This window comes from Pollachius pollachius (genome assembly GCF_949987615.1).
Source record: "Pollachius pollachius genome assembly, chromosome: 3".
In the NCBI taxonomy this organism is placed as follows: Eukaryota; Metazoa; Chordata; class Actinopteri; order Gadiformes; family Gadidae; genus Pollachius; species Pollachius pollachius.
In genome coordinates, this window is record NC_136936.1 from 37,429,458 (window position 1) to 37,451,117 (window position 21,660).

Sequence of the window (21,660 nt, forward strand, 5' to 3'; positions counted from 1 at the left end):
TCTCTTTCTGTATCTCTCTCTCCCTCTGTCTCACACTTATATTTATTGCTTTTGCTTCTCAGGTTCTTAATGTAACAAGACGTGAAATTACAAACACAGAGCTGACATTTTTATCCCCGGGGCATGATGTTATTAAAGAAAATTGGATTCTGACTTTCTCAGAGCAGGAATGAACAAACGGCTCAATTTAGTTAATCTCTCAAACATTTGTTTGGGAGAGACATCATTTGTCTTCATTGACACGACAGCATTTTTCCCCACTCTGTCATGGCTCGGTCGGGGATGTTTGGCGGCGAGACGAAAACAGGTGATAGTCTGCCTCACTGAGCCTTTGTCTTTATATCCATCTAGACTTCTGAGAAAATTATGTTTGGCGTTGCTTGAGAAGTTTAGCACCCGAGAAACGGACGTCTCGCTGCGGCCTTCAATCAAAACATTATCTAAGATGAAAGCGCTTTGTATCAGGCTTGTAATTACATTTGTATTATTGGAACGGGGGTTTGTTTGAGGGGAAAGTTGGCTTAGCTTTTAATTACACAAGTGTTCCCTCGCTCCTTCAGGCTGAATGAATCCATTGGCAAACTTATTGTTATCGTTGTTCGTTTTTTTCAACTAACGACTCTTGGCCAAAGTAACAAGCAGTCTTGTTACATAAGTGTTTTGGAGCGAGTGTTGGGTAGTGTAGGGTAGGGTAGGGTTGGGCTTGAGTCCCACTACCCTGGTTCCATCCCATCTTCACAGAGCTCTCTCTCTCTTTCTTTCTCTCTCTCTGTCTCTCTCTCTCTTTCTTTCTCTCTCTCTCTCTCTCTCTCTCTCTCTCTCTCTCTCTCTCTCTCTCTCTCTATCTCTATCTCTCTCTCTTTCCTTCTCTCTCTTTCTCTATCTCTCTCTCTTTCCTTCTCTCTATCTCTATCTCTCTGTGTGTCTCTCCCTCTCTCTCTCTCTCTCTCTCTCTCTGTCTCTCTCTCTTTCCTTCTCTCTCTATCTCTCTCTCTGGCTCTCTCTCTCTCTCTCTCTCTCTCTCTCTCTCTCTCTCGCCCTCTCTTTCGTGGGTGTAATTGGCTCCAGCTGTGAGGAGGAATTACACTAAGCCCTAACCCCAGCGCGTTTGGTTACTCGTCAGTGGGCCTGTGACGCTCAACATGTTTGGCAGGACATTGACAGGTTGGGTCGAACAGAAATAGGCTGGCACTAAGACCTGGAGTGGGAAAATAAAGCAAAATAACAATACGTAATATCATCAAATATTTGATAAAACATTTTATTTATTAACTGCTTTTAAAACAGCTATGTAAAAAAAGAACAAATACAGGAGGTAAAAACTAAATTTTCATCAATAAAAGATCACAATAATACATTCATAAGCATAAAATTGAAAGGGCAGAAAGAGGGACAAAGAGGGCAGGTGAGTTAAATCTTAAAAGCCTTGATAGTATTTGCTTTGATACAACACAGCGTTTGACACCACGCAGCAACCTGCCATCAAATCCGCATCATCATAATGTAAAGTTATCTATAAAAAAAAGTCTGGCCATTACTTGTTTAAACCACCCAGGACACCTGCTGGGGTCAACCAGGGGAAATTATCGTCTGGATTGGTTGCCACCTGAACACTGTTTCCAATGCCGTCAAATTGGGAAAGAAAACAATAATCCCACCTGATCATAAATTTCAAGCAAAATGCAGAGGCTCCTGAGCTGGCCCAAAGCTCAAAGACTACCAGCCAAACGGAGGAGGGGGAGGGGGGGGAATGGAAAGAGGCTGAAGAGGGCTTGGTCTGCGGATGCTGTGGGAATGTCTGTTCTCTGTCAGGCGTTGGTGGAGTGTTGTCTTCTCTCTGTCTTCGTTTAGTTTGGAGTGCTCTCTTCCTTTATTGCTAATCCCTATAAATAACTCTCCACGAGCGGCTCGTTAAACGTTTGCCACAGATTTATCACACACATTTATTTAATTGTGTATTATTCCCTTGAATCTCAGCTGTAGTTGAAGCCAGGATACAGAGTTTTTACATTAAAATGTATAAATATAAATATGTATGCATATTTATACATTTCAATATATGGGTTTATCTAGTTTGAATCCATCAATTTCCATCTTGTTATTCTCTTGTGGTTGCAGTTGTTGAGGGACGACTTTTTATTCAATAATAAAATTCCTTTGGCCATGTTCTTACACAGGAAGGAACTGGGAAAAATGTTGTTCTGGTTGGTTGAACTTACATAAGTGCATCTGGAAGAAAAATACAATGGACAAAGGACAAGAGGAATGTCGTCATTGTTATTTTATTTGTGATTTGGCCATGATTAGGATCGGTCCTGAATGAAATCACCATTGCAAGCATAACTCATTAGCTGTCCAACGCGAGCAGAACATAGTATATAAAATATAGCATATTTAAAAGGGCTGCTGCCATTGTCATATCGGCCCATTAAGTTTTGCAGTCTCGAAAAAAAGAGCAGCTCGCCACTTGAACTCAATAGCAGGCTTCAACTGTGGCAGAATCTAATGTGGGCCGAGTTAGAGAGAGCGGGATGAAAACGGAAATCTCTGGTCTTTGTGGAATAGTGAGTAACTTTGGCCCCAGAACCCGGGTCCTGCCTCCTTTGGTTTCGCTGCAGATCCAAGAGAAGGTTTCTGGTGTGAGCGAAGCGCCGTGCCAGATCCCTGATGAACACTCGAGGGCTGCGGCTTTTGGGGGCCGCTGCGACCCCAGCCAGTGCTGTCTCTACCAGAAATCCCATGGTGGGGGGGGGGGAGGGGGGGGGCTGGCCACATGAGAGGCAAGGGAAGGGTTGGGAGGGTTCGTGGGTTGGTCGGGGGACTCAAAGGGCCCGGTCCCGAGGGCCGGAGCTAACAGACGACGTGCATTGGCCCTGTTCCACGCCATAAACGCATCGCCTCAGGAAATGGGGGTACTCAAGCCGCCTGCAGACTACACATTGCAACGTGCAAGAGACGTCCCCCATGGGGAAGTGCCTGTTCACGCTAAAAATGTGTTCATGTTTTCCTGTTCCAGCATCTTGTTCCAAAGCTTTGGTTACACTGCAGAGTATTATGCTTGGAGCGGGGAGGAAGGGAAACATTTTTAGGGTGACTCCACCGACCGCCGGGCTCCGGTCTGCTTACGTTGTATGGTGACTGTATTGGTTTATGTGCGCCCGCGGTGGGGGCGATACGGCCCCAGCTTCGCAGAGGGCCAGCAAAGGTGGTTCATTATCTGCTTGGTCTACTTAAGAAAAGAATCATCCAGAGGAACACAAATAGAACAGGCGCATTACGGCGAACCGGACACCTCTGAAACACAAGCGTTCTTTGTGGTGTCGTGTGGTGGCCTTTAAAATCAAGGGTTAGAGTCTTTTGCCTGTGCCCATGGATTAGCGGCCGCTGCATGGGTGCAGCCTATTTAGCAGGATTACACAGTGCCATAAAACAGAATAACATTCCTCCACCTCCCCTCGGAATGCAGCACGGCTGGGACGCGGGTGGCCGGCCGTCACAGGGGTTATTATGTATGGGCTTATTACCGTGGCACCACCACAATATTGGTCTGTATTTATGCAAGTGACGATCGCTAATATGGACACCACACAAAGTTGTTCATCTACACAGGGTTGGATCACATTGCGTCTTGTTACTTTTTAGTTTGGCAGTCAGAAGCGGAGGCCAAACCTCTATTTCAGCGGTGCACAGCCTTTCACTTTAGGCAGACTACTCGATTATTATCAAGGCCTTTCACAGACTGAATCTTATGCAGACCGTAAAATAAAGATGGATAATGGTTATTCGTCTTGAATTGTTAAAACATTTCCCAAAGACCAGTTGCAGACCACAGGTTGGGAAAGACATTGTAGCCAGTGTACACAGAGGCCTCCCGATGGCAATGTTTACCCATATGTGTACAGCAGATGCAGATCATCCTGGCTATCTCACTTGATATTCATGCCATAGCATTAACGTGCTAGGCCAGCGACAACAACAGCGATACTTAGTGAACCTCCGTAACTAATTTCACCCAGTTAGCACCTCTGGAAGTTCACATTTGCCCACTTATATCAAAGTCAATGTCAAAGTGAACTTTTTGTCAGATGACTGTGCAACAAGTTCCATAGAGGCCCAAAATTGCGTTTCCCAATGCTCCAAATGTGCTGTTAAAAATATTTACCAAACAACATATGACATATAACATAATAACATAATTAGACAACAACAAATAAACACAACATAGACAGACAGACAGGGCATACATTATACAGAATGGAATATTGTTTTTTGAGGTAATATCAAGCGGGGGAGCTTCACTACTGTAAACGTATATAGGTAAACATTGCCGTCGGGAGGCCTCTGTGTACACTGGCTACCTCAACACAAGTGCAGGGGGAGGCGGGGGTGACCTGTGTCACATTGAGGGCTCGTTTGATCTTTGGTGGGGGGGGGGCAGCTCGACTGCATTTTGCCGCAATGAGTGCCGTCAGTAGGAACCAACTCAGAGGTCAACTCTCTCCCGCCATTTGCTAATAAGCATGTTTGCTGGTTAAACATAGAAGCGGCTACCCCCTCATTAACTCAGCGCATGTTGAAGCCATTTGCCAACGCGAGGAAGCACGTTGGTGCGCCACGCAATTCCCCCCACGGAACCGCGCATGTATAAATAAGACGCATGCGTGGGAGAGTTAAACAACAAAAAAGAAAAAGGGGAAGAGTGACATGCCAACCCTTAGCGCGAGGACACAACAGCAGGAATGGCTTCAGACCGGCGAGGGCTGTAGCCACGGCAGGCACCGCCCAGGGCTCTGGCCGCTCCGGTGTTTGCATGTGTCGCCCATGCAGGAAGACAAACTCTCATGCCGCTCCCTGATCCTCTTAGGTTTGCTCAAGGGAAATATTTCGCGGCTCCTGTCATCCGACCTCTTGTATCGTAGCAACCGCGTTGTCTACAAAATACTTCACTTCCCTGTTGATTACTCAGGTATTCACCGGTGAAGGCCAGGGGAGGGGAGGGGAGGGGAGGGGCTGGAGTTTCTGGGCGTGAGCAGGACCGACTGACAGCTGACCAGCCAGCGAGGCAGTGCAGCCTCAGAGCTACTGGGTGGCAGTCTTGCCTTGCATGGTGGGGTGGGCGGTGGCCCGGCTGCTCGGCATCGATGTCATCGCTCCCTGTTTGGTGCCTTGACTCCGCCTCCTCGGTCCCGCACACAGTTACAGGTTTTTTTGGGTGCCGTCACTCAAGCGCTGTCATGCAGCCCTGCCCCTTGCTGCTCCCCCATGTGTCTTTCGGTGTGTGTGGGAGTGGGTGTGGGTGTGTGTGTATCTGTGTTGTGTCATTTTTCATTCGCTGGTCTCTCACACACACACACAGACACATATACACACACAACCGCACTAACACACACACCCATGCCCCTCCCTCGTCCGTGCTCTCTCGACTGACATGAACTTTGGAAGAGTCAAAGCTGTTCACTGTGTCCCTGCCACGGGGACTAGCCTGTGTGTGTGATTACTCTATTTAGTATCCAAAGGTTGGACACACACACACACACACACACACACACACACACACACATAGACAGACAGCACCTCATCTCCTCCATGTGTTGTTCCCTGCTCAGGACAACCTCAACGTTTTCCTGAAAGCCTGCAAGAAGTTGGGATTAAAGGAAGCCCAGCTCTTTCACCCAGGAGACCTGCAAGACCTCTCCAGCAGAGTGACAGTCAAGTAAGTGCAGTGCTTTCTTCCATACAATGACCTCTACTGCTTCACTCAATTCCCTGTGGACCACACATAAGACATTGACTTCTTGGCTGACAGCCCTAAAATAAATACATTATAGGGGTATATTGGAATACAATACTTCCTCAGGAGATTTAAGGTGATCTTCTCAACACCGTTCACAGGATTTCGTAATACATGATCTGTTTACTCCAATTTGTAGTACAAATATGAGCTGTAGTAAAACCTGTGTAGGCAAACCTGTCTTGGCCTGAAAGTAACAGAGCGACTGTTCCACAAAATAGACAGCGCAGGCACTGAGGCTCGGAGAGCATTTCACTCATAGAGTTAGTTATCTCCTTTTTATTCCATAGGGGAAAGAACAAAGTCTGTTTCGGGAACACTTCCTCGTTTTGCAGCTTAAACAAATGACCGCGTCTGTGATGTCAGTATTATCTGAATAAACAAAGTGTGTGCAGGTTGCCAACATCTGTAGGCTGGGTCATAAAGGGATTTCTCTTTTCAAAGGCAGAAGAAGAAGAAATAAAGCAGAGCGAGGGGGAAGACAGGGAGTCCTGCTCAGGGCATTAACCGCGTGGGAGGCTGAACTGTGTTGTTGTAGTTTTAGTTTGTTTTGTTTGGTTGGTTTAGGTCAGTTGCTGTTATTTGTTTGTGTGTGTGTGTGTGTGTGTGAGTGCGTGCCGGGCCGGGTCACGCGCGGTATGTCACACAACCTGTTTATAGTCTGGCCACAGGTGTGCCTTTGGGAGACGGTGAGATGAGACAGAGTAGACATAGCTCAGTGCACAATACGTCCGCTCGGACGGACTTCTCCATGGCAACACCCACACCAATGTCTAGGCCGCTATGTGGGCAGAAATATACATCCCATAAAAGGGGCCAGGGCTGCTAGATGCTGTTCAGCTCACGCACTTGTTCTGTTTATTATTCAATCATAAAACCATTAGGGTGAGGTGGCAGGAGTAGTATAATCAAAGGCTGTGTGTGCTTCATACTGGCGGTGTGCAATCTATCCTCAGACCCACCCAGGGCCCTGTGTGCGTGCTTCAAGAATTACCTAATTGCGCTGTTATGTTTATTGTGGCCGCTCCTTCAATATGTTGGCAGAACATTGCATGTCATAGTTCCCATGAGCCAACCCCATTGTCATTGCCCATCTCCACGGCGGCTCCGGTGATCATGTCCTCACCCTAGAAGCATCATGGGAGCCGCACTTAGACGTTGAAACACGCACACACACTGAGATATTGTGAAGCTTTAAAGAAAACAAGCATGAGTGCCTGTTGGATCGCCACACCCTCGCCCCAGTCTGGCAGTATAGAGCGCTGAGAGATCAAATGGTCACATACAATAACAGGTGATAATATAGTGAACATCATTAACCTCATCATGAACATCATGATATATATATATATATATATATATATATATATATATATACTACAGGGTGAATATCATCCTAATGGTTTCACTCTTTGCGAATGACAGATCAACTCTTGATCTAACCTCATGACTGAACACAATAGAGTTGCCAGCCCTTGGGCAGAGAAACCGTTTAGAAACCCTTTGATTCGACGAGGGCAGTCAACAAGGTACAAAAGATCCACGCATTGCTCTGTCGTTGACGAGGTAGTGAAACGTTGTCAAATGCAACATTGCAACTTGAAACTCTTTTACAGGGAGGGGCGTCGCAAGAGGACCCAGGGCTGGGTGGGGGGCAGTGGGTCCAGCCCAGTGACCCTTCTGCCCGGGACCTGTCTGAGTGGCCAGTCTTGGCCGGGGCCGGCCAGGCTATTCTTAGTGGCCTGGAGAGACTGAGAGAGGGTCACGTGGAGGAGTGGGGTTGATATGGTGACAGGAGCCATTGCAGCGGAGCTCAATATAGATGCCGTGTCCTCCGACACCCCCTAAAACCAACCTCTACCCCCACCACCCCCACTGGGAACATTCTCCTTCCGACCTGGATTGTGGAAGCGCACACGCTTGGGTGTGTTTACGTGTTTGTTGTCAGGACATTAATGGGAGGGGGGATGAATGGTTTGTGGTGTTGTGTGTGTAATTGAGGCTTTTTCTCTGTGGTTGACTGGATGACACATGTAATGCGTGTTCAAGAGTCAGAGACTTGTTGGTATTTGAGTGCTGATGTGAAAACGTTTTGTGTTAGTTCCTACAGGCTGAGGTATGAATAAGTTGTGAGGTGCAGTCCTGGTGGATCACTTTCAGTGGTTGGCTGAGTCGTCCCTCGACATGTTATCTGTGGGGTCGGTTCAGTGGCCTGTGGCGAGAATGATATGAGGTTAGATGTTCAGCCACATGCACACTAATGAGGCTGTGTTGTGTTGTTGTTGTTTTTGTCGTTTGCATTACAGAGAGAGAGGGATGGAAACCAAAGACTCGAGATGAGTTGCCTCTATAATCTCAAACATGGTTGACTGGAGATTCAGTCTAAACAAACAGGCTGGTTTGGAAAGTGACTATTATTAAGAGAGAGAGAGAAGGGGAGTGAGAGGGTAAGACAATTAGAGAAATACTCAGAGAGACAAATACACAACAATAGAGTGAAAACAAAAGAGAGAGAGAGGTAGAGAGAAACAGGGAGAGAGAGCGACAGAGGAAAGATCTGCGGTTTGTCTTTATCAGCAGTTTGTAACCGTGGTTTCAGTCTCCTAACCTGGTTTGACAGGTGTTCTGCTCCTCCTCACTGAGTAAGACTGTTTCTATGGGAGCCGCCTGTCCTTCTGTACATATCTCCTCAGTTAATCTTCTCTCCATTGATGTTAATTAGCACTGCTTAAAGAATATTGGGATTATTGTTTATGAACTATGAGCAAATGTAAATACTGTAAATCGTGATGGAAAAAAGCGACTGCCAGATGCCCTAAATGTTAGTCTGAATGTAATCAAAATTTACTGTGGTTTTGGCTAGTGATGGCTGTGGCTAGGTTCCTGTGGAGGAGCAAAATGACGTACTGATAGTGGCTTAAATTGCCTCACTTATGAAAGGTATTTAAACTGCAGGAACTTTACACTACTTGGCTGCAGGTATGCTGGCCGGCGGATCCTTTTCTTTATGTGTCCAAGATCACGTCGGGGAGCAACACGAGCTGGTACAGCCGTGTAATTCGGCAATGGCTCCGTGGTCACAACGGCCATAAAGTCTTTCGGGTGTCTGACCTTTGAGCTTTATTGGCTGCCGTGGTGTTGGCCCGACCAGGCATCTGCTCTGTGAAGTTTATTCCTCTATTGCTTTGAAGACGGTGTTATGCAACCAACACGCTGATAAACTAGATACACCTATCACACACCCGCATGCTTTCCATATGAAAATCGGGCATGCATCATTCCAAAACTGTTATGGTGGAGATACCAGCTGATTAGAGTAGGCGTGACCAACCGTAAGGTATCCTCCACATCATCAGTTTGTCACCGAGCAGTACAACACGCCCCGTGAGCAGGCCTGCGTCCAGTCTGGACCGCAGAGCCTGTGATTCATAGCGGGGCCGTGTTTGACCGTGGTCTGTCTGCTGCCCAGGAAATGAGGGCCCTTGAGTACTGTGGATGAATCAGGGGCCTCTGGAAGAACACTGTACCAAATAATATCGCCCTATTTGAACTGGTAGATATATTCTTTTAATTGCTGCTTCTGGCTGACTTTTTGATAGCCAGCCAGTGAATATGGACCAGGCCTAAGAACACATTCAGAAAAAAAAACATAAGGGCTTCAAGAATGTTTCCCCGGTCGCCCTCACAGTCAGCCAGTGAAATGACACTTTGACCTCTGTTCAGTCCGGTTTCTCCCAGAGTGAAAAGGGATTAGGTGGGGGGAAATTACAGTACAATGCACAAATCGTACACAGTAATTACCCTGTTACACACTGTACTGTTAGCCATTGAGGAATGCACATGCTTATTCAGCTTATTCTAGCTGTTGAGTTGCACAACCCCCCCCCCCCTGCCCCTCAAAAAACCCTGTTCAGGTTGCAAAGATACAACTCTGCTCCACCTCGACTTACTTACTTAGGACAGAGGGGTCTACAGTTAGTCTGATACCCTGTTATGATAAACACTTGACATGGGTCTGGTTAGAATCACCGTTATGGAGGTCATCTTAAGTACCGGTTTCTTCACTTGGCCTGTTGGTTCCCATTCCGTGACTTCCAGTAGGTGATAAAACAGCCCCCCTGCTGAGTCGTGGTCAAAGTCTGACCGGCATCCTTCGATTTAGCCAATCATTGACAGGAGGTGGAGTTTGTCCGAGCCTAAAGGCACTGGGGTTGGTGCTTGGATAATAACTCTTTGAGGACATTTGAATGACTGGAGGATTGGCTGTGTGGGTGTATGGTTTGATTTGATTACGCAACCACATCACCAGTCATGTAAAAAAACACAAGTGTCTATGTGTTTCTGAGGAACTGGAAACTGTTCCCATCTTGCCCCTGGTGGATGTTTCATAAACATAGGAGGATTTTTTAATTTAATTTTGACCGATCTTAATGGCTGCAAGCAATGGATAGCGACAAAAAAAACATAGGCCTCTCCTCCAACCGCATCTCACATCGGTTCACTTTAATAGCTGGAAATGTCACGTCACTCTTGCTTGTCGTAGGGAAACGGGTGAACCGTGGGTAGATGGTGAAACCAAACGGATGATGACGGAGAAGGCTCAATAAAACCCCCACACCGACACGCTCCATCCCTGGTTGTAAACGGCCGACACAAGGGTAATGTTTGTCCTTCGCAGATGACTGGAGATTGAAATGCCAGCCTCAACCTCTGTCCCCTGCCGACAGTGGTTGGACTGTGTTACGATAACGATGACACAACCGTCCCCTGACACTGCCCTCAGTCACAGCTGACTGATTCTAACGGAAACAGCCCTTTTTGTGGTCGTGGCTCTAAGGGGTCAGGGTCAGAACGATCTAGTTTGTCTGGAGTCGGCCTCCGGCAGGCACGGCAGGGAGGCACCTAGGTTAGGGTTAGGAGAGGGACGGTTTGCAGGAAGAACGTTGGCAGAGGACATTCCTGGCGGTACGATGAATGCAGCAGAACAAGTGGTTTGCGTCGGACAGGTATGTAGACGAGCATGGACACACCCAAAGGAGGAAGGCTTTCTGGTATTGGGTTGTCGAGGTCGTCTCAGCATTATGTCGTGAATGCATGATACATGATCAACCTTTGGCCTTGCATTGTTATCATGTCAAATAAAAGCCTTGCTGAGCAGCAATGATTTAATAGGTGACTAGTATGACATGAGCCACACCCCAGGGTGCGGCTCCATCCAGGTGCAGGTGCAGGTTTGTTTCCTGGATTTAAATTTAGATGCTTCTCTTCATCTGTGTTGGAAAAAGCCAGTAGACAAACTCGAGTTGGTCTCGTAGATGGCTTATCGTTAGTAGGTTCATTGTCGCTAAGTGTCTTAAGAATTAAATAGTGGCTTGTGTTTCGTGTATTAGGGGGACACTGTTGTCCTCCACATGTTTCTGAATACTGAATACCGAAATACAAATGCAAATATTGGGGAGAGAAAAGTCAGAGGAATTGTACCATTCATTGTGGTCAATAATATTGAGTTGGCACATACCTCGGTAGGAACAAGCGTGATTATTTCTCAGAAAATCGACATTGGCTGGGACCTCTTGTGCGGTTCGGAGCTGTTATTGGTCGTGTGTGGCCTTCCTGCCTTTCCACCGTTCTAAAACTACTTTGTCAGCAGTTCAGTGTCTACTGAACTCCACAAGAATGTTACGGTTCAATATTTTTGCATTTTCATCTCAAAAGCAAACGGGGAGCGATGGAGCAAGCTCCTGGTTGGTCGGCTAGCGGCTCGTCTCAACATTTGACCACTCCAGAGGTTTGGGTCTCGTGACCCTAAAGATGAGCTTCTCTACTTGTAGAAACACATTAGCAATAGTCATTTTTTCAGTCAAAATGTGTCTAAAGTCTGTGGAGTTGAAGCTACACTAGGTAAGGAAAATATACAAATGCACACACACATACACAAATAAATCACACCCACACACAGAATCATATACACACCTCCCTCTGGCTCTGCCTGCAGTCTTAAAAATCTGCATAAAGATTTTTCACACTTATCTTTAGAAGCAACAGTTTGAATTCACTCTACCCAATTTTCCTTAAATATTATTGCAGTAATTTAGTTTCACCACTGATGGCGCTGTCCTAGCGGGCCTTTTTCATTGTGTTTACTTAATATCTACTTGTTATTCTACTGTGTTCTTCCATTGACCCTGTGATCCACTGTTACAAAAAAATAAATAATGGATGGCTTTATTGGTGATTCCCGGTGCTCATATGAGGACTCAGCTGATGTCGGTATGCTACGGCACAGTCTGGAGGCACGGCAGGGCAGAGAATAACCCTCTTTATACTGTCTTGAGTTCAGCTTTGACCGCCAACCATAAATTAGCATTAGGTAACCGGCTCTGTGGCGCTCCGGCCCTCCGCTCCCCTCCCTTTCAGCCCAGAACACCACATCTGTATAATTGTAGACCTTGTGGCCAAAATCCAAATAACACAAGAGACGTTTTTTTTTGCTTCTTCCAACCCTTTTATTGGTCCCATAAATCTTGCAAGATGTGGAACTTTTTTTTTAACATCTATTTCCAAATTCACTTTCGTCAAATAAACTCGGGCTTTATATGTGAGCTAGTAAAAGAGTGTGTGCGGCGGCTAGGGTTAGTAGCACGTAGTGAAACGGGGAGAGAGGCAGTGATGGAAAGCTTATAGCTTGAAGATTAAAATATATATATATTGCATTTCCACTCTTTTCTTTCAATCATCCGTTCTGTTTTCATATGTGTTCTGCGATCTTGCTCAGCTGCTATAAATCACTTCCTGTGTATCCAAGACAAATTGTAGTTTGGTCTTGGTTCTTCCGGGTCGAATTCAACGCCAGAGGGACAACGGTTGAACCTAGAGACACCATTCCTCATCTTGTGTTTACATACACTGTCTTTCCTTTGATGGAATCCGCTGCGTCTTTGTTGTCGAGTCACAAAACATGACCCAGCCTCGAGTTGTTCCGAGGCCCCCGGGGATAAATAACGCACACGGCCTGGCGCGATGCATTGCATTCTGGGAAACACCCGGTCTCTAGAGGTTACCGGAGCGCTCGCAGGTGGCTACGGAATGTGTTAATATTGTATTACGGCATGAGGGATATGTCCCAGCACCGTGCCAGATTCCACGCAGCACCTCTAGGCTGTCGCCCTGCCAGGCTTTCAAAGGGCATTATCACAGTTTGTAGAGACATCATAGAGGCTGTGTTTAGATATGATAAGGTCCACACAGTGTACATAAGAGGAAAGATATATCAACACAGGGCTTAGGAATGCTTGGCTGCAGGAATTTAGCTTTTTAGAGGGGGGCAGATTGAGATGACGTCCACCTGGGAAGGAGATTCTCTAGTCTTGTTATCTTCCATAGGCAGTTATTGTATGTTCTTTGGTCTTTAGTAGTATGTGTGTGCGTATATATATACACAGTATATGCATACTTTTATCTATACATATATATATATATATATATATACAGTATATATTTACAGTATATATATACTATACTAGTCTGTAGCTTCAAAAGAGGAATTCAAACTGATATTCTGGGTTTGTTTGTTTGTGTGTGTGTTGTATGTATGCGCTCGTTGTGTGTGATGTTGTTGTGTGAGGCGTTGGTAGGCTGGCAGTGAATGAGTTGGATTGTGCTCGGACTTTCCAGCTCATTCACTGCCACACACAGAGCCCTAAACGCACTTGCCATTATTTTATTGTTTTTTTCCAATGGCTTCTGTAATTAAATCGCTCTTTTCCCTTTTGTCTCTTTTCCTCTCACAGGCATCAAGAAACCAATAGAAGACTAAAAAATGTGAGTGCAAACTAGTAGCACTGTCTTATGACAAATAAAACTCAGCATTATAGAATGCTTGGTGGATTGGTCCACCCATCAACTGTCACAAACTGTTTTTGTCTTGAATACTGTCCATTATAGTACTCACATCTTTTAACACAGTGTGTTAAAAGTATATATCTTCTACATATTTTCAGCTCTCTTAATTGTTTGCCACACAGGAAGTGAAGGGAACTACTACTACTACTACTATTACGTTTCAATTTTCTGCACCATAAGTCTACACCTATTTTTCATCACATGGATAGACAAATGAAGTCCCGAATGTAATCGACATACCAAAATAAAAGGACTAAAGACTCAAAGGGAATTTGATATAGAGATAGTGGCATGCCATGTTGACACTATCACACTGGCCCTGGCTCTTCCAGCAACGGTCTACCTGCTACTGTTTATACACACAGGCTCACCACCCCTCCCCCCCCCCCACACACACACACACACACACACACACACACACACACACACACACACAGACTAAACAGTAGAGGAGGATTCTGGATGGAGCTGGAAACAGGGCCATCACAGTGGTGGCTGTTGATAAGTGGTGACCTCCTATTAGTGCAGGGCTAAGGCAACAATCGGGCTGTATAGCTCCGCACCACACATCACACTCATCAGCACACTGGGTAAGCTAAGCTAATAGGAAATAAAGCAATACTACACTGCTATCAAAGGCATTTATTCACACAAGAATTGCTAATTATAACATGATTGTTGTATGGAAGGTTCCAGAAATTTCTCCTGTGTGTCACCTGGTGCTAAAAGTTTAATGATACAATGCATGAATATTATAGCTTGAATGCTGTATTCGTATGTACAATTGATATATTATTGTGTTCTTTGGCCCGACAGGTGCTGATCACCATTTACTGGCTAGGAAGACAAGCCTTCTATGATTCCTTCTATGATGGACCTTACTTAAACCTCAAGTCTTTCGAGGGATTACTGGGAACAGCACTGTCCAAGGTAAACAAAACAAAGATTTCAGCCCATCTGTCAAAGCAAATCACGTTTATGTTTTCTCGCTTTCGTGCCGAGGAGGACTTATCCAAAATAACTAAATATCAATATCCTGCAAGCGTAATCCTCTTTCACAGCCAAAATGCCTTGTGTAGTTCTGTATCCTTCCTGGTATGTAGACTATGTTTGAAGGAAAGATTTTGATTGGATGAGATGGAGGGGGGGCCTCAGAATACCGGCTGCTGAAACCAACTTAGCGTTGTTAAGTCATAAACAACCTGATCCCTTGACTCAGCTATTTTAATCCTGTTTGCAGCAGCAAACACAGGTCACGATAGCAGATAGGTTAGATTTAATCTCATCCTATTCATTTCTACCTTGAGTAAGCCTTTGTAATACCTCCACTACGTTAAATATTGTAGATAGGAGAAATCGGCGCAACATTTTTAATCTTAAGGAAAAAAAGATATTTCCTTGTGAGGTGTCGACTGCAAGATTAATGGCTCTACCACAGTGTTACTCTTATCCCACCTGTAATTCACCTGGCTTAAGGGGCTTCAATAACAGCATTTGCTCAAGACAGTCAAGTCTGTTTATGTATGATTACTTGTGCTTACCTATAGCTTATCCGCGATAATCTAACTTCACTCAATACCACCTTCTGCCAGTGTTCAGAGGTGTGGCGGTTTTTCCTCTGAAAGAGGCTAACAGGTTTCCGCACGCATGCAGCCACTCAACGCCGTTCAGCGCCAGGTGTTGTTTATGTTTCGACGGGGCGTCCTCTGTTGCCATTGAATTGAGACATCTCGATTTGCTCTGAGCAAGAACCTGCTATTGATTCAAGCGATGCGATGGTGAATAGGAGTCACAGCGGGCGGGGTGGTTTTAACAGCAGCGGTTGGGTCCGTCGTAGCTGGCGTCAGGCAAACTCTTGTTTATTGCAACCGCACGGTGGCGAGACTGCATGACTTAGCACTTAAGACTATTCAGACTCTCTGTGGGAGATCTCACACTCACACAATCAATCACCCGTTAACTCGCTCAGGAGATCCTCGCACAAAGTGAGGCGTAAAGCATATTATTCCCAGCATAAATTGGCTGAAAATGTTAAATAAATGACGTGTGTGTGTGTTTGTGTGTGTTGCTTTGTGTGACTTTTTGGTTGTGTATGTGATACATTTGGGTGTATTTGTATACACGTGCCTCTGTGTGTGTGTGTTTACAATCTTCTTTGTGTATGTGTGTATGTTGGTGTGTGTTTTTATGTGTGTGTGTGTGTGTGTGTGTGTTTTTATGTGTGTGTGTTGTGTGTGTGTGTGTGTGTGTGTGTGTGTGTGTGTGTGTGTGTGTGTGTGCTTAACGGCATGTGTATGTGTGTGTGCTTATGTGCATGTTTATGTGTGTGTGCTTACGTGCATGTGTGTGTCTGTGTATGTGTGTGGCAGGCTCTAGAGGAGGGTTCTAGCCCGAGGAGAAGCAGTGTGAGAGACAGCGGTTTTGGCGACAGTTGGTACTCTGACCGAGAGGAGCTGTTCCAGCTGAGAGGAGGAGAAAGAGGAGGAGAAGGAGGAGGAGAAGGATACAGCAAAGAGGACTCCTCAGATAGCCTAGACTCCCTGGGCTCACGACCCCACAGCATCTCGTCTGACGCCACCCTTAAAGGGAGTAGCGAGGGTAGGAAGACACGCACACTCGCGCATGCACTTATGCACATGTCGATCGCACACAGGCAAACACACACACACACACACACACAACTGTGTTCTTGGGTAGAGCATTCGCGAGAGCACACACATAAACACTTACACGCTCATAGACAGTCCTGTACGGTCCCACGCACGCTTTCCTTCAGACGCCCACAGGCACCTGACAACACAGTTTTTCTGCTCTGTTGAACTTCAGTTGCCACAGTGTGTGTTTTTCTCTGTGTGTGTTATTTGAGAGTAGGTCTTCAAATAAGCATGTGCACTCCGGTGTTTTGCTCGTTGGCAATTAGTTGTGTTGTTCGGACACTGTGTTCTGGGCTAAATGTAGTTATATTTATTTATATTGGATATTTAGCTCAGTTTATCCATGAAGAACTTTTGTGACTGGGGATGCGGCGCTAGAACTTGTATAGGGATGTAATATTTTTACATGTCTAACGCCCCCTAGTGGTATGTTATCATAATGGAATGTCTTTGGTACAAGTGGGGCTATCCACACCAAAGATAGATATAAAGATGCAAAAAATGTAAATGTTATAGCATGCAGTGATATCAGTTGTCTTAGAAAGGATGAGGTAGGGTGAGAATGAGGAACTCCGTCCCAGCGTGGCTTGGTCAGGAGGCCGTCAGTGTGTAATTACAGTAGCCTCCACCTACCTACCCCTGTGTGAGGGGCCAGTGAGACATTCCACAGGTTTCCACATGAGCTTGTAAATGAGGAGGCCCCGGGCCCCTGCTCTAAGCCCCCGAGCTGCCACCGAGATCTGAGCTCAGGGCAGCAGACACCTCACTGGAACCTTTACCTCTGGACAACCCCTGCTTGTCCTGCTACTTCCCCACTGCACCCCCCACCCCAGCCCTCCCACATCCTCCCCTCTTTTAATGGTCTAACACAAGCTTTCGCTTGTTGTCAATGTATATCTCCCCCCGCCCCCCAGACCACGCAATTGGCTATTTGCTGTCCCGCCCCCAGACCACAACCCCAACTTTAATGCCTATGATAATGACAAAAATGACCACTTTGGCCACAACAGCATATTGCTTGGTGTCATATATTTGTCTGCCATTATTCCTCAGACCGCACATGGACACACAAGATTCTAGCACCTTTAACGGCAAAGCCTGTGATTCCTGAGATCACCTATTGCTGAGTGTTAACTGCTTTTTTATTTGACTTCAATTTGTAATCACATTTATTCCTTTCTTTTCTACAACCTCTTTGAACGCATTAGTCGCAAGTCGCGACTTACAACCTTTCACAATCAGCTAATTGGCCGACACACATGCCGTTAATTGCGCGGCCCTAACGAAACGCCATCCTCCCCCACCCCTCACCCTCCACCTGCCCCCTCCAGGTTGGTGCAGCGACGCTGAGGCCGACCCCGTCTGCATCGCCATGACGACCAACAAGGACACCCTCAGCTACCGGCGCTCGCTGACGGTGCAGCCCAAGCCCGTCGCCCAGTTCAACCAGTTCCTGCCCTCTAAGGACAAGCCGTCGGGCTACGTCCCGGCGCCGCTGCGCAAGAAGAGGGCGGAGCGCAACGAGGACAACCGCCGCAGCTGGGCCAGCCCCCTGTACACCGAGGAGGACGGCACCTTCACCAGGTACGGTCAGCCGGGGCGACCCGTGCGGAACGCCACAGCGGTCACGGCTGTGGTTTACACACACAGGTGTGTGCGTGTGGTGTGTTTGTGTCTGCGCGTGTGTCCCTACCGTGACATGGTCCCTGTGATCCTCGATGGGGGGGTGGTTATTCATTTATTTGGACTCAACAGAGTACAGGTCCCGACCTGGTCCGAGGTCCCAGGTACAGAGTTCACGGTCCATCACACACCAGTGCGTCTGTGCGTGTGTGTGTCTTGTGTGTGTGTGTCTGTCTGTGTCTGATTCCAGCCCCCCCCGGAGCTTCTTTGAGGCCATTACGTGCCTTAACCTCAACTTCCTATCATTTTTCTTTTTTGCGTTGTTGGTGTCTCTGTTGTCGCCGTCGTTGTTGTTCACGTACCGTCTGTGATCGCCTCTGAACGCCGCGCGGATTGGGCGATCTCAGCCAGAGGGCGGTGGGCCCCTCCCAGACGGACTCGGACCCCACGTGGGCGTACGAGTACGGCGGGAGCAACAGCGACTCTGACTCCGAGCGGCCCGACCCCGACCTGGTGCTGGACGACCTGGCCAGCCGGCGCTTCCACAGCCCCTCCCCGGCGCCGCCCACCAACTTCGCCATGCCCATCAGCCCGGTGACGGGGGGCCGGGGGTCGCCCACCGGCCCCAGGGGGGCGGAGGGGCCCAGGGGGGAACCCTGTGATGTGCAGGTCCAGGGGGTGACCGGCGTCAGGTCAGAACAACGCACTGCAAGAGCGTGACTCTTGGATGTGTCTGATGATGCAGAGGGTGATGAGGATGAGAGCAAATCAGCGCTTTTACATGCCCTGAGTTTGCATGGTTACCGGTAACCATGGTGACGCCTGAGTGTGCCGCGTCTGTAACCAAGCTCCGAATTTTTGTTGTTGTGATTTTTTTGTTGAGTTTGATTTCTTTGCTCGCAGTTTGGTTGCTTGATTGTCATTTGGGTTGTCTGGTTTTGACAGTCTGCCTTTGCTTGTTTATAAACCAGACTTTTTTCGTTTGCCTGTTCTGGAACAGAAGGTCTGTACAGTGATTGATTTGCAGTCAGCACGCGGCTCCTGGAATCATGGGTCATGCTTCTTTTGCATTTTGGTTGAAGTTTTGAGTTGAGGTGTTTGGCTAACCCGTCGAATCAGAGAATGGTGTTTTTGTACTTTTTGTGTTTGTCGATTCTTTTGGATCGTGTTCTACGCTCAAACATCGAGACGCCGTGAACGATCCTCTTGCTGTGGCCATGGCTTGCTGTGCTTGCGATATTGTTTGACGCTTGGTTTGACTGCTGGTTTGACTTCCGGTGTGACCGCTGGTTTGACCACTGGTTTTACCGCTGGTTTGACCACTGGCATGACTACTGGTCCGTCTCTCGAAGCAGCAGCGGCCCCAGTGCGCCGGCCCCGGCGCGGGCGGCCCCCCGTCGGCCCCTTTCCGCCGACAGCCTCTTCAGAGACAGGTACGGCGACTCGGACGACGAAGACGAGGACGACGAGGAGGGCTACGCCGACCCCGTCCAGGATGACCTCTACAGCCGCAAGGTGGGCCTGGCGGGCCAGCCCGCGGGGGGCGCCCCCTACGACAAGTTCTTGCCCAAGTTCTGGACCCCCGAAGAGGAGGTGCACATCCAGAAGATCAAGATGGGCTCCCAGAGGCGGCCCTGGTACAGGAAGATGCAGGGCTTCAGGTGTGTGAGGGCACCCCCGTCCGGCAGGGCGGCAGAGGGCCGCAACACGCCCCTTCTCTCTGAGTAGATGCTAGTCGAAAAGCAACAAACACATTCTCTTTTGTCTTCCTTGTGAGGAATCCTCAAATACATCAATTGATCCACAGCCAGCTCATGTGGCTACACCATGCACACGTGAAGGATTAGATGATTTACAGTCAACTTCCTCCCCCTCTTTTTACAAGTTTGCATGATTTATAATCAACACTCCATAATCTTCCTAACTGGTCTTAACTATTCAACTGGGCTTTGGTGAAATTTCTGTATTTCTGTATCTCTTCATCTGACTTGTGTTTTCTGTGTCTTTCTTTCTTCCTTTCCTTCTTCCTGTCTCTCCCCCCACCGGGCTCTAACTCTCCCTCCCCCTGCTCCGCCTCTCCTCCCTGCGGCCTCCCGTCCTGCTCCTTGGCGGCGGTAGCCCCAAGAAGTCGGCCTCTTCCTCTGACGAATCAGACAATGATGTCAGTCCCTGGCTGTCCTCTGGCCACTCCCCCTATGGCCCCTCCCCCTCTCACTCCCACACCCCCGACGCCTCCTCCAGCACCACCCACGTGGTGGGGAAAAGGTCTATACAGCTGCATGACTGTGGCAATGCCGGGGCGGTCTAGGACCCTTCCCTTTACGCCATCCATACGTCTTTTTGAAGGGCCCCTAAAGGCCCCGGTTGCCTGCTGAACTTCTCCCTAACACACTAACGGCAAAGTACGAAATCAAGGTGTTGGAAACTTGTGCTAACGTGCCTAATAAAGCAACCCGCTTGCGCCTCCTTTTCATCTTTTTCTGAATTGAAGTAAAGTGTTAATAGCTGACTTTTAAAGGAACCAGCAATGCAATGTCGATACTGCTAGTAGGCATTGTGATTGTGAAATCCTTGTTTGATAAGCCTCAGGTTGAACCAAATCTGACCTTCTTTCTTTACTGCTGGGTTTTCTTCGTCCTCCTTTTCCTGCTCTTTCTGTGATCTGTATCACATGCATGCACTCATTCATCTCTCTATCCTTTTCTCTCTTTCTCCTTTCTGCCCACCCTCCAGTCTGCACACTCCACCTCACACCTCCCCACCGCCCCCCAAGATTCAGCTCCCTAACACCGAGTGCACCCCTCCGGTGTACGCCCGCATGGACCCCACCTCTGGGCCCAAGCTGGTCAAATGTGTGCGGCGGCCCCTGCTGGGCCGTCAGGACCCCAGGGAGCCCCCGGACCTCATAGACTATGAGGCCCTAGCCCCAGACCTGTCCAACGACGACATGTTTAGCAGGCGCACCCAGGCCTTCCAGTCCAACCCGGACATGGCCATGCTGAAGACCCAGCTGAGCCCCAGCCGCACCCGCCGCCACCTCTTCTCCTCCCAGCCGGAGCTCAACATCGTGACCCAGGCCCACGTCCACCGGGGCTGCCGCCTGCCCGCCACCCGGGAGACGGAGCCCGCTTACCCGGACATCGAGCAGGACGACGTGGTGTTCCGCAGGGCCAGCCTGGAGCAGGCCCAGCGGCGGCGCCCGCTCTCCGGCGCGCCCGACAACTATGCCCCCATGCCCGTCCCCGAACCCTGGGCCCTGCCCCCGGAGCTCCAGGCCCGGCTGCTGTGCCCGCCGTGCCCCCTGGTCCACCAGCAGGCGTCCCAACGACAGAGCAGGCTGGCCATCACGAAGAAGGCCGACCCCGTGAACGATGACATGCTGGTGCGGAAGCTGGGTGCGTGTTCGGACGGGGTCGCGCGCTCGCTGTCCGCGCCCTCTGTGCCGGCGGCGTGTAGCGAAGGCGACCTCCGCAAGTGGCGGGAGATCAGAGAGTCCGGGCAGCTGAGGTTCAAAAAGAGGCTTATGGTGGAGAGGCTGGCCGCTATGAGGATGTAGATACGGGTCCGATTTCACAATGCCCGTCGGCTGGTATTCCTGCCGTGATGTTGTGTACTTTTTCTCACTCATTTCCGAGTTCACTTTTTCTGTTTCCGCGTGTTGAACGGTTCGGCCTGAATGTTGTAGTGGTG

The 21,660-nt window shown here is 48.2% G+C and overlaps 2 protein-coding genes across 7 annotated transcripts in view; both read left to right on the plus strand.

The window, feature by feature from the left end:
* lmo7a (LIM domain 7a) overlaps positions 1–21,660 on the plus strand; it is a 53,222-nt gene that overhangs the window by 10,791 nt on the left and 20,771 nt on the right. For all 6 annotated transcript variants that reach the window (XM_079732373.1, XM_079732374.1, XM_079732377.1 and 3 more), the window contains 5 exons: positions 5,607–5,713; positions 13,582–13,612; positions 14,510–14,623; positions 16,063–16,291; positions 17,679–17,931. In XM_079732373.1, the coding sequence (XP_079588499.1) occupies positions 5,607–5,713; positions 13,582–13,612; positions 14,510–14,623; positions 16,063–16,291; positions 17,679–17,931 (734 nt within the window). The remainder of the gene's footprint in view (positions 1–5,606; positions 5,714–13,581; positions 13,613–14,509; positions 14,624–16,062; positions 16,292–17,678; positions 17,932–21,660) is intronic.
* LOC307073109 (uncharacterized protein) lies at positions 18,047–20,190 on the plus strand (the record flags this gene model as incomplete). Its single annotated transcript, XM_079732814.1, has 3 exons — positions 18,047–18,120; positions 18,378–18,662; positions 19,212–20,190. 3 exons carry the CDS (start codon positions 18,047–18,049, stop codon positions 19,696–19,698), a joined length of 846 nt encoding a protein of 281 aa, XP_079588940.1. The 3' UTR covers positions 19,699–20,190.